Source organism: Pterocles gutturalis, unplaced genomic scaffold (assembly GCF_000699245.1).
Source record: "Pterocles gutturalis isolate BGI_N339 unplaced genomic scaffold, ASM69924v1 scaffold33864, whole genome shotgun sequence".
Lineage (NCBI taxonomy): Eukaryota > Metazoa > Chordata > Aves > Pterocliformes > Pteroclidae > Pterocles > Pterocles gutturalis.
The window spans coordinates 1-13,444 of NW_010136857.1; the positions used below are offsets into that span (position 1 = coordinate 1).

General features: G+C 41.0%; 1 gene segment (V, D, J or C); it reads left to right on the top strand.

Annotated features, from left to right (window-relative positions):
* Window positions 1-80: 80 nt before the first annotated feature.
* On the top strand, window positions 81-13,024 carry LOC104468359 (the record flags this gene model as incomplete). The annotated part of the segment is given in 5 exon segments: window positions 81-161; window positions 6,196-6,268; window positions 11,079-11,342; window positions 11,680-11,727; window positions 12,919-13,024. Coding segments are annotated over 5 exon segments (572 nt in total), but the record flags the coding sequence as incomplete, so codon positions are not given.
* Between the last annotated feature and the right edge of the window lie 420 nt (window positions 13,025-13,444).

The window sequence follows — 13,444 nt, forward strand, 5'->3', positions numbered from 1 at the left end:
GCAATTTGGGATGGGTCTGGCATTCCCTGGAAAGAAGTGTCAGACTGCCTGTTGAACCAGTGTGCACCAGGAAAGTGCTCATGCCGGGGAAAAGAAGGAAGTGTAAAGTGAAATACAAGAAGAGAGATGTGGAAAAAACAAAACAAAACAATGGTGAAATGGTGAGTGGTGCAGGTTTGGATTTCTCAGGGATGGAGGCAGATTGGGAGTTGCCTTGTGGCTCTTCCGTGTGGTATGAATGAGACTGTAGTTCAGGGAGGAGGAAGGAGAATCAGTAATGGCTGTTGAGATAAGACATAATGCATTGGAAGCATGTGTGTGCAGAACTGAAGGATTTCCTTGAGGAATGTTATTGTGGATTGGGGTGGATAGAAGTGTTCAAAGGTTTCTGTTATGGCAAACAGCACAGTGTCTATGAATTCCTACCAACTTACGTTTGGACATGGAACCAGGCTCATGGTAAAACCAAGTAAGATTTCTGAGATTTGGTACATTGAGTTGTTCAGTGGAAAAATTCAGTCCATCCACAACCAGGATAAATGTTTGCTACAAGAGTAATGAAATGCCGTTTAGAAGCAAGCTGTTTCCAAGAAGCAGTAACAGTGGTCTCTTGGTTATTATGGTATCTGCTGGGTATTGTTGAACAGGAGAGGTGGTCAGCAGAGTAGTGATGTAAATTACACGAGCTGTGGAGCTTTGTTGTGAGAGAAAACTTAAAAAACGGCAACCTCTGTAGGCGCGTGCAACTTAACTTTCATACTGTGGACAGTTTTATGCTTGCAACATTCTCTGAGGAAGCTTTGTGTCATGGTTTTCCTTCCCGAAGTGTCATTAAACTCATGTTTGGAGTAGGAACTAACCTTCTTCTTTCTCCAGGTCTGTGACCTTGGAAAGTTAGGTAAATGCCTGACTCTAGGTTAGGCACACGGAAGTTTGAAAAATATTCACAGAAAACTCTGTAGTCTTTCTTCCCTTCCTTTGCAATAAAATAATGCATAAGAAAATTGGTCCCTTACTATAAACAAGAAAGGATTTCCCACTAGCAGCTTGGATTTGGAGGTATACAATGCAACAACAGTGAAGTAAATGAAAAAAAAAAACACCTTCTTTCCTCTGAACACTGTGAGTATATATTCACACCTAAGAAACTTTCCCGAGCATTTGAATCAGAAACCTCAGGGAAACTTTTCACTACTTCAGTAATTAAATCTCGAGTAAATTTTCAGCCAGAATTGCAGATTCTTCAGGAGTGCTTTGACTTTCAAAAAAGAAAAAACAACTAAGAGGAGTGAAATGCTCTCAGAAGACTGACAAAACCATTTGTTTTCCCCATTGGAAGAGAGTGAAAGGAATTGTAACTATTTCACCTGTGATTTAGATGCTCTCTCTGCTTTCTCAGAAATTCAATCCCCTTTTCTCTCTGGGATGGAGAGAAATTGAATTGTGATCTAGGTTTGGCAGGGAGAGTGAGAGACAGGTGTTGCTCATGCTTGGATTTTGATCACCCATTAACTAATGAAGTAACTATGAGATCATTCTCAATTTAATTTACAATGTCTTTGGGGACAGGGGTCTTTTCTGGGTTGAATTATGAGGAAGGACTCTGGGCTTGGCAGTAACCCGTGAGGGAGGTTTTGATGCGCTGTGCCCTGATCTGTGTTTTTGTGTGAATGCATTTTTCCAGTTCTGTAGGACTTGGGTTACAGGGCTTCCAGCACGCTAAGCCAGTTTTTATCATGCAAAACCAGCTAGCTGTGCAAATTGGGAGGGTGCATTTGGGCACTCTTGGCTAAATTATCCAAGTTTGGCTCCAACTGCTTTTTCTTTGTGGTTGGGTTGTGTGTTTTTCAGGTTTCGTTTTTGTAATTTTTTTCCACTTTCTAGCTCAGACAAAAACTTCTGTGATTTCAGGGCTTTAATTCAGGTTCTGATAGTTTATCTTTCTGCATTATTCTTTTCAGCCCTTCTCCCAATAATTATACTATTTACGTTCTTCTGCTTTCTAGGGCAATTCATGTTCTCTGCAGCTCTAGAGAATGGAAAAATAACCATGTGTTGCATTTACAGTGCTTGCTTGTGTGTGTGTAGCTGTATGATCACTGATGAATTTGAGCTGTTGTGCAAGACCTAGTTCTAGAAAGGATGGATGAGTGAGGTCTGTTGTGTTCTGAGCCACTCTACAGGCTTCAGGGCATGACACAAACTCATGTTGGGTAGCGTCCCCACCTCTCAGAGTGGAACCCAGCAAGTATTAATTGATACAAGGTGAAGTGCAGCCTGCAAAGGAGGGTGGACATTGCAAGAGATAACACAGACTGGTGAGACTCAGTAGCAGCTGTCAGAAGGCTTCTAAACAGTGTCTGGCAAGTTGTTTATGCACACACTGATTGTCAGATGTTGCTCTTGTGCGGAGAGAGAGGAAAGAATAAACAGAAGGCTAACTAGTGGTGGACTCATGAATGTCAGGAATGATTAAGCAGGCAGAAAATGTGTCTTACAAAAGTATTTATTCCACTGTGTGTGCTGAGGAGGTGGCCAATAACAATAACGTTGGTTAGGTTATTTCAGTAAGAATCTTGCATTGCCCTGTTCTCAAGTCTTAATCCCGCATATGTGCATACCAGTGCACCATTTTGCAAAGCATAGTGTCACAGTGTAATACTGGGTCTTATGGCAAACTTATATTTGGAACTGGAACCAAACTCACAGTTTCTCCAGGTATGTCTGAATTCTCAGGTGTGATTCCTCTTGGAAGTACTTTTTTTTCACTTTGCAAGTTATTTTGCCTATTCTGTCCCTCTACAATATGTTAGGAATAGGACTATACATTTTCAACTGGTATAAGAGCAAGTGATTTCCATGGCTGCTTATATATTTTCCCCTCTGTATTCCTGATGATGAACTGGTCAAAGCACAAGTTTTACATAGGCAAGAGGATTTTTCTTGGATATCCAACAGGAAGTGGGCTTCTACATCAAAAATCCTCATGTAGAGGAGAAGCAAAGGGAAATGGTGAAAGCCAGCAGGGGCCAGCAAAATTCAGAGTGGCTAGACTAGTCTCATAAAGCTGTAGCTGGTAAAAAGGACTTTTCTAGTATGTGGATGCTAATACTTTAAAATAACAAGACTCCTAATTGCATGTGGATGCTAGATATAAGGTCACATTGGGTCTTTGCTTTGCTGAGACCCTCAATAAAACTGTAATGATAGGGGGTGGGCGTCTGTCATATTGTGAAGCATTATATAAATACTTGAAGCTTAGGAAGTATGATTATCTTTGAGAATGAGGCCAAGTTGTAATCTAGTGTTGTAAACTAGTGTTAAGTACTATGAAAGTACCTTGGCCTTCAACATGCATGTGAAGCTTGGGGCACATTAGAAGTGAAGCTCTGAAACTGTTGGAGAACAGTGTGGCAAGTCTCAAAAGCCAGGGGTGAAAGAGATACCCAGACAGAGGGGAAAGAGGTCAGGAAGCAAAGTTCATTACTGAATGACTTTTGTGGAAAGATGGAAAGGTGACCCTGACCATGAAATAATTTTATCTGAACAAAAAAGCACAAATAAATAGTGCTCTGGCAGTTGTTGCCATAAGGCAGTTGCCCAAAATGTCTGAAAAAAAAAAAAAAATCCCTCCAAAACCCCACACCTCTTCTCTTGTCTGAAACTCTTTGCAAAAGGGAAAGAAAGGCAGGCAGGTTCTGAGACATCGATATTTTTTAATAAATGTACCATTTTTTTCAAATTTCTTAAGAATACTTTCAGGAGCATTTAGTATCTAAATGGTTTGGGTTTACTCTTGAAAAGTAATGTTTCCATTTCTTAAAATGGTGGTGATTGTTAAGAAAATATCAAAAGAATTTTATTCTGAAAGTTAAAAACACAGCAATATCAAGAAACTATTCATTCTGAAAAGCTCTGGAGAAATTCCTCACATTTCAAATGAGCCTTCTGACTCAACTCAGAAACATCAGAGAAAAATAAGAATCTCACGTTTATATGGAGCTATCAGCAAGCTAAAGGAGCTGTAAATGAAAGCTCTGCCTGAGTTCCTTTACACGTCCTGTCTATGCAACTGCTCCAGATCTCACCCTGGTCACACTGTAGAACCTAAGAGCTCCCCAACTGCATACTGAAACCTCACTGTTTAATGTAAGAATAAGTAATGGCCTCCCTGCCACAGAGAACTTGCATACCAAAAAGTGTGCTTTCTACTTAGAAGTTAAGTAGTTCTGGTGGTGAGAGATGGGAACAGGTTTCCCAGAGAAGCTCTGGATGCCCCATCCCTGGAGATGTTCCAGGCCAGGCTGGATGAGGCTTTGAGCAACCTGGGCTAGTGGGAGGTGGAAATAGATGGTCTTTAAGGTCCCTTCCAACCATTCTATGATTCTATCATTCTAAATGGCAGATTTGCTCTAGAATCACTCTTGACTAATTCAGATGGCAAATCCAACAGAATGAAATGATGAAGTTTGTACTACACGATCGATTGATAACTATGTGAGCTGTGAAGTAAGAGCAAATAAACTATTTTTTGAGAGAGGAATCTGACTGGCAGACTAAATAAATGAGGAATGAGATGAAGAATAGAACTTCTGATGCAGGTGGCTTTCCGGAAGCCATGGGATAAATATCATGGAGGGGAATATTAAGGACCAGGTGTTTAGGAATGTGAAAGATGCAAAACACCACATTAAAGAAAGTTAGATGGAAAAAAGTCTTAAATAGATGGATCTGTCTAATCATAGAGATAAATAGAATTTCTTTTGGTGGAGTATTTAATTAATTCAAAACCACTCTAGATATTGTAGATGTCTGTACTATTGTGTGACTATGGAAGTAGTTACAAACTCACATTTGCATCTGGGACAAGACTTCTGGTTTCCCCAGGTACATTTATCCTGATTTTTCTGCTTAATTTGCAAGATTTTTTTTTGGATACACACCAAGATCTGAGAAATAGCAGCTATCAAAGATATAGTAGCCTGAGATCTCATCTTAACCAGGGGAATTAATTCCATGGCAGCTGTCCAAGCACTCTTCCTTAAGGCAGCTGCATGCAGGCATGTGCTTTCAGTGCCTTTACATCAATTACATTCCTGTGCTACGCTGAGACAAAGCCTAGTTTTGCTCTTCTGTCAAGTAAATCATGTAGATTTGTTCTCTCCTAGGAGTAAATCCATGCCACTTCCACTGGCCTCAAGCAAAGTCATGGATAATATGTCGGATGAAAATGTATTGATATACAAGAATGGCTATAATTTTTTAAAAATATCCACTTATTTTGTCTATCACCATTTTATCTGGTCTTTGCTTGTAGCAGAATCCCCAAGGAACACTATACTCTCTCTGAACATATTTGGATATTCATTAGTGTTTGAATGGGAATTGGACTGCCTTTTAGCTGGTCTGTCTGATGTACAGATACTACATTATCCACAAACATTGCAAGTGGATTCTGTTTGAGACTGGGACTTGAATCCAGATTTTCCAAGCTGTCACAGCTACAAGGTCATACTTAATGCTTACTCCTGCTATTGTGTATCTAAGTAACTGAGAGTGTCTCCAGTTTTGTAGAGGTTGACACCAGTGTGCCAGTCAGGGATATGTGAAACCCACATTTGGAACTGGGACCCAACTTCTTGTTACCCCAAGTAAGTTTGAGCTTCCTGTTCCTTATTGACACCAGGACTGATTTGTTCATTGGGTGGATGGACTAGGGACTTTCATGGAAGCATGTTCCAACTTCTTTTCAGCTTCCCTTGACAAAAAAAACTAGTTGCAACAGAGATGCTGTCTTGGAATCTAGGGAGTGTTTGACTGTGGTGCAGCAGTGGCCCACTGCAGAAACGAACAGCTAGAGAAGGTGGTAATGCTCACACAGGTTTAATGGTCATGGCGTGGTGCTGTCACACAGAGTGCTGCAAGCAGTTCACACATGGCTGAATGTGACGTAAAAAAATGTTGATAGAGTTCCTGGCTATTAAAATTTTCAGACTTGATGTTTGTATCTTGAAAATAATTATACAATGTCCAGAGGTTATTCTGACTAATGGCTTAGAGATTGGATTTTCTAACTCTGAAAGCTGAAGAGAATATGAATTGGATTTTCTAACTCTGAAGCTGAAGAGAATATGTCACGATTTTTTGGTTTTAAAATCCAAAAGTAAAGACCCTTTCCATATTTGTAAAAAAAAGGCGTTAGAGTGTGAGCAGTCAGAAACTAGAAAAATTGCATTTGGAAGGGGAACCAAACTTGTTGTGATGCACGGTAAGTCTCTTTCCTCGGTTATATGTTAAAGTGCTTTAGAAACCTGAAAAGATGGAATGACATTTCAAATATCTTTGTGTGTCATCCTCTGGCAGACAGCTTTCCCACATATTTTGGATGAGGAGCCATTGGAATATGCAGATGGTAGGCAGGAATTTATTGCAAAGGCTTCTAGTCGAGTGGGAAACTGAAAGATACAGTAAATTTGTGTTTGGAAGAGGGACTAGATTTAAAGTCAACCCAGGTGAGTAAATTTTGGAGAAGGACACGTTATGAAGTTAATGAAGGCAGGAGCAGTGTCTGTTGGTTAGTGTTTCTGAATAGGTCTAACTTTAAGGGAGAATGAACATGAACTCTAGATGAAGAGTGGAGGGAGGAGTGAAAGCTAAAAGAAAATGAATCCAGGATTATTTCTCAACATGGTGCTTGTGAAGATGGTGCAGGGAGACTGGGGATAGTGGGAAATGAGACAGCATAATAAATTTATTAGGTTAATGACCTTGGCATTTCATTAACATTGATTTCTGAGTCCTGTCTGACAGTAACAGTGTTTGTGCAGGAATTGTAAATGGGAAAATATTAGCCTGGGCAGAGCTAACTTTATTTTACAGACAACAGAGTCTACGTTTTTGCCTTAAATTGAGGAGGGGGGAGGCAGGAATCAGAGATACCTCTGGGTTCATGTTTAAGTCATAGTTTCACACTGCATTGGGAAGAAATTTCCCAGGTGACTTGGGCTGTGGTATTTGCAATGATTCAAACGCCAGTGCGTGGGATACTGGAGCTAGAAGGGTAATTTTTGGAAAGGGCACAAGGCTATCTATGATCTCAAATAAGTTGTCTAATTAAATGTACCCACTAAACAGACTGATCAGGAAAGGATATAATTTTGATGTGAAATAGACACCTACATATGAGGCAATTCCACAAACAAAAGATTAAAAATCCTTCTGACTTTTTGATATCAACATAAAAACTATCTTCTTCCACCTGTTTTTAGAAAGGGATTTTATGTTGGTTCTTTTGAATTTTTTTTTTTCTTACTCATTAAACAAATGGGATTTTTTGAATGGCTCTAAATGAATATTTAATCTCTAACTCAAAGTTTATTTTTTTTGGAGTTGAAATTATTTGAATGAGGGTTGGACTAGATGACCTTTAAAGGTCCCTTCCAACCCAAACCATTCTATGATTCCACAATTCCACAATTTTTTTTCTAAAAACTCAGTCTCTGGCATATACAATTGAAAACTGGTTCTGGCAACTAAAACTCACTCTGATTTTGGAAGAAAAAGCACGATGTGAAAATGACAGAGGTTCATGAGCAGGCACTTAAAGTTATTTTGTTTCCAGACAATTGTTACACAGATGGGTTAAGCCATCTCATTCATCTGTGAGTTTTAAAGAATGGATTAGATAAGCAGAACAGCTCCTCCTGACCCCCACAAGTCTTTCCTTAACATTGTTGAAAGGAGTAGCAGAGAACATCATAGTAAATCTCTCACGCAGTTTAGGTAATGTATGAATAAATCTGTACATGAACACAAATAGGGTATTGCTTCCCAGTATGAAATTTAAGAAAACTTCATCTCAACTTTTTCTTAATGTGAACACATGCTAAACGCCCAGGATTTATCCTGTTTTTTTTGGTACTAGAGAACTATTTAGTCCACTAACCACTTGATTTCTCCTCACATACTGTGTATCTTTCTCAATTAATAGTTTTGCTTCAGCAAGAAATCTTCCCCATTAAAGGTTTATGAGAAAGACCTTGGATGATTTGGTAGTTTCACTTCCCCAAGTGTAATTACAGACACAATTTTGGGATGGAGACCAGAATTATGCCTGAACCCCGCAAGCAAAGCTGCATTTGCAAATAGTGAATCACTGCACAGAGCCCTTGTTCTCTGGATGACTTGGTTGATGCTGGACTAGAATCCAGCTTCTTTTGTCTGAGTGGCTCCAGACACAAGCACTGGAAGTCTAGAGTAGGCTTCAGGTACTAAATGTGGACATCCAGCCTTGCTGTAGACATCCTAGTGTCCACGCTGGCACATTTCACAAAGGACCTCTGGTAGACCTTTGCGAACCTCCATTGGAGGACAGCCAGCAAACATCACTGAAGTGTTTAAGTCACCAGAGTTGCTCCTCTGGGGTCAGGATTAGCCTGGGTGAGGGGGTACATATTTCCTCTTGAGTTGGGGGATAGCTCCAGGTTGACTCTAGCTGTAGAGTATCATGTCTCAGGCTGTGGAACGGTAAGAGGATCGAAGACCTCTAACATACCAGTTCCAGTCTGATCAGAGATTCAGGGAGTTCACTTTGGAGGGAACTGAGAATGACACAAATCTCTGTATAATACAAGCTGTGTGTTAAACCAGTTCAGGTTTTCTACTGCAGCTTGTTTGGAAAGAAAGGCATAAGTCTCCATTTGATGTTGGAAAAGGCTTCTGCTCTCTCTCTGAAATCAGCCCCTAGAGTTGGCCTTCAAACAGCTCTTGTTCTTCCATCTGGAAGATATTCCCTCAGTAAAGATTAAATTAGGCAGGGCGGACAGCTCAGAGTGTCATGATTTACTTCTCAACCTTTCCTGCAAATACAGATCATAAATACCAATACAGCATCTCCAACGCATCCACAAACTCATTAAGACAGAATAACAGGAAACAGAGGTCACAGGGCTGTGGTTGTAATAGCTGATATTTACCAAGACTGCTATCTGCAAACTTTCATAACAATGTGCAAATATGCAAAGGAACTTATCGGAAAAAGACTCTGGTACTAGAACAAAGCCAGCAGCCACTCTGAGCAAGAATGAGAAATGAGTATTTTGCAAAAAAAAGGTGCTGATGAAGCTTCCTGCAAAAACCAGAACTTTTTTTTTTAATATGCTCAAGATAAAAGCATTGCACAGATTGAAAGGGAGAAAAACACCCTAATGTGGGGAAAGGTGGATATATAGCTCATCAGAAAGTATGGTACTCATTACAAGAGAGAAGCAGAATAGCTCAATCAATTCCTCCTCTTCTCTTTCATACCCATGTACTCTGTGACAATGATGTACCCTGGTTCACCTGTATTTTATACAGGGATTTACCATCAAGCTTTTATCTGCTTCTGTCTTCCTCTCCCTAACAAATGATCACTGAAATCTATTTCCAAAAGAATAACTGGGAGAATGGGAGGTGGGGAGTGGGGCTGGGGGAGTCAGAACATAGGTTAGATTGTATTCTGTGTAGTTGGGAAAGAGCCAGTCTCATCAGGGTTTTCAAAGCCAGGGCAAAGCTGGGACAGATGAACTGCAATTCAGGTGAAGGGCCAGAGAATTAATCATGAGGCTTTGTGGATCAGGCTTTTTCTGAGATCATGCTAATAAAGAAACATTTCTCTAAGGTGCTGACAACTGGCCATTGAACAGATGAAAAGTATTGATCTCAGTGATAGACCTAGGGCCTGCACTTGAATAAGATTTTGAGAAAGTTTCTAAAAGTCAAGAGTTAGTCCAAACTTCCCCCAAGGGAAGAAATTTAAAACTTCTTCATCTGGGAGCTAAGCTGTCTTTAGTATTTCTACAATATTTATCAGTGTGGTGTGTGAACAGGGATGAAGCAAACTTTGATGTAAACTCTAAAAACCGTTTGTCAGTTTATAAATGTGAACTGAAGCTCCAGGTCAAACGCGTGATGGTGGAGTCTAATGGAAAATGCAGCCAAGAGGGCTGCTGAGAGCCCCAAATCTGCATCTTGGCTACAGTATGTTTTTAATGATCTTTCATGTGTTCATCATCAGACTACTCCACTGCCCATAACATTTTAATATTACTCATGAACAAAGATTTAGGAAAGTACCTTCTCAGAGAATCAGGCTTCAAGAGCTGGACAAGATGAAATGTGTGCTTAGACTACAAGTTTACAAAGCTAAATGTGCAAAAAAAGAGTTTAACCACAGGTAGTGTTTTGATATGTGTGGAAAATCCTGGTCTAACTGACTTGCTATCAGAATTTGAAGCAAGAAAACAGAAAGAAACCCCAGGTGTCTTATATCTGTAGCCTTTAGTTCCCCAAACCTCTCTTCTGCAGGGTAAAATTTACTACAAAAATCTTGCACTGCACTGTCAGGTGGTGGAACATAACAAACCATTAGTTTGTTTCATCTTTCTTTCCCAGGAGCCATGTGTTCCTACTTTGCAGCGGCTGTCCTAGCCTTCTCCTACAGGACACAATCCGTGAGACTGGTGGTAAATGTGAACACCATTAGGACTTGGCTGTTTATCCACTGTCCCTCAGGACATTTTGAATGTCAGTGGGGGCTTTGACGACACACTTGCAGAAAAGTCAGATGCTGCTGAGCTGCTGAGCTCTCTCCAGACACCTTATGTCTTGTGGCAGTGAAGCAACAAGAGGGTGCTCTCTGTGCCTGTTACGTGCGTTCCTGAATGCATTCAGGCCAAGATCCAAAATGAAGCCCAGGCTGCAGAGCAGAGTTGAATGAGTTGTTACAGAGAGGAATGACCAGGTTAGATACAGACATCTCGGGTGCGGATGCCCATGTCAGTATCATCGGAGATGCTCTGGGGATCCTGCCTGACCACTGTCTGCATCTCCCACACAACATAAGTCAACAGAAGTCTCATGTAGCTTCTGCATCATCTGCTCTGGATGCCTTGGTTCTCTAAAGGTGTCCTAGCGCAAGATCCCTGTGATCAGGCAACTGGAATAATGGAAAAACCTCCATACCCAAGTGTCTGTATGTTAAGATTGAAGGAACTATGACTGTGTACGCTCATCTGATGTCTCTTCTCTATTTTCAGATGTTACTCCATCTCCTTCAGTCTACAGGCTGACCACTAAAGATGATGAGGATTTGGAAATGTGCCTTATCACAGATTACTCTCCGGAAAAGCTTACTCTTAACTGGGCTAAGGGCCAGACAGATGCTGTTGTGGAGGTGGCAACATCCGACAACAAAGAGGAAGCAAGCTACCTGGCCACTTACTGGGCCAAGAAAGATGAAATGCAGTGCGGTGCAAATCACGAGGGCTTTGGAGAACTGGAGGGCGAGGATCCTGAAAGTGGTAATGCAATTTTTGGATGTGTGTACAGGGCTAGAGGTAATCTAGCATGAGCAGGACTTGTTCACATCTCCCAACCCTGCAAGCAATGCTGAATTATGCTCCCACACTCCAGACAAAAGATGTATTGTTTTCTTTTGCCTTCCTCATTGGTGGAAACAAGACTAAGGGACTGGTATAGTCATAGCGGAGACATCTTAAAATCATACAGTGGGGGATATAAAGCTTGAAATGCCTTTGTCTGATGGGACACTAAAGTTTAATTAGATCCTTGCCCTGAAAACAGCAGATACGAGTGTACATTTCTGTTATTAATTTGTTTTATTGTCACTATCTGCAGGTGCCAGGGCTGTCTGTGTTACAGGGGTATCTCTACACTTCAGGACAGGTAGGTACACAGCAGTTTAGGAGCAAAGCTTGGCCTGATTACAGGAAATGGCTTCACAAGTTTTTTCTGATGTTCCTTGTTCGCATAATTTCTGTTGGAGCAAAAAGCTCAGACTGGAAATTTCTAAAAGGACCCCACAGGGTTTAAACATCCAGGCTGAAAGTCATTGGGTTAATGTAGTGTTCCAGACCTGCGCTGCTGGTTTAATGTTACCGGTGTAGCCAGGGCCCGCATGCTCTTCCTAGGGCTGGCCAAGCAACCACTGCCCATCACATAACGATTTCAGGTGCTGAGATGAGTCACCCTGACTGGATGTCTGTCTGCATTTCAGACTTCAAAAGAGTTGTTTTTATTTTTGGGTGCACAAACACCTCATGAAACAAAAGATAAGCAGGTGGTTTCTGCAGTGTGTGCTCAGAAGCGGGGTTGCACTCACTGCATCTGAGCAAGCTCAGCTTCAGCTGACGGCTGCGGGAGCGTACCAGCCGCTGCTGGGGCCCAAGCAATTGCTGTTCCTGCAGGTTCAAAGGAGCTGAGCCTGCCTCTGCACTTGCCCTGTTTGCAGAAGAGCTGTACTTGTGCAAACAGGCAGCCTTGCTGAAAGGAAAACAGTTAGCTAAATGTTTCCAAAACACCACTTCAGACAAATACTCACCAGTGAACTTGGCTGATTTGATCAGTCGTTTCAGAGAGAGGTTTTCAAAAATAAACATAGAATGTTTTTTTGATGACAGCTCCCTGTTTCCCCAATATAGATCAATGTATTTTCAAATGAAAATGGCTTTGTAATTTAAGATTAATAGAAAATCCTATTTGACTTTTTTTTTTTTTCTCAAAAACCACAAACTTATTTTGCCCCTGCCCATCTTAAAAGAATTTAGGTTGAGGAAGGAGGCTGCCTCCAGCATCCTGCAGTCATAATATACTCTATTTAAAACCAGCTGGGTGGTTGGCAGACTTGCATATTGGATAATTGGGTGGCTATTGAATAAAACCTGGCCCTTGAAACATCAGCTGGAAGAAATTAAAGTCTCTCAGTGAGACTGTCCTGCTCACTGTCTTGTCAGCTCTCCTACGAGCTGACTCAATCCCACAAGGTGGAACAGCTTCATTAAGAAGGGCTTTTAAGTCTGTCTGGATGTCAGGATGTCTCCGTTCTCTTGTGACTTTCATTCTCTGTTACTTTCACAGATGAAAACCTGAACATGCTGTCTTTATCACAGCTGGGCCTGAAAATAATTTTAATGAAAGGAATAATTTTCAATGTGCTGATGACAATGGTTATGTGGAAAAAAAAGTGAGTATGCATGGGAGGTGGTAAGGTCTCTGGCAGAAAACATCTGAATCAGTTTGTTAGCCGTGAATGTTCCTTCTCTCTGTAATAACAGTTTCTGCAGTCTATCCACACACAGTTTGTATACCAACAGTAAAATCCCTCCGCTCCTATGGCCATATCATTGTTTTTGCCTACCCCTCAAGTCTATTGACTTTTCCTTTATACTTATAAAATTTAACTTTTTTTTCCTTCTTTCTACACACACCTCCCTTCTATTTCTACACCCTGCATTCATCCATCCATCAGATTCATTCCCTGACCAGTCTCCAGCCAGGAAAGTTTGATGCCTGTCGAGTTTAAGACCTCAGACCTAATATATTAGTTTTGGCCCAGTGTCTCTTGGTCCTCTTTCAAAGCCAAGTGCCGGGTGCTGCACTTTGG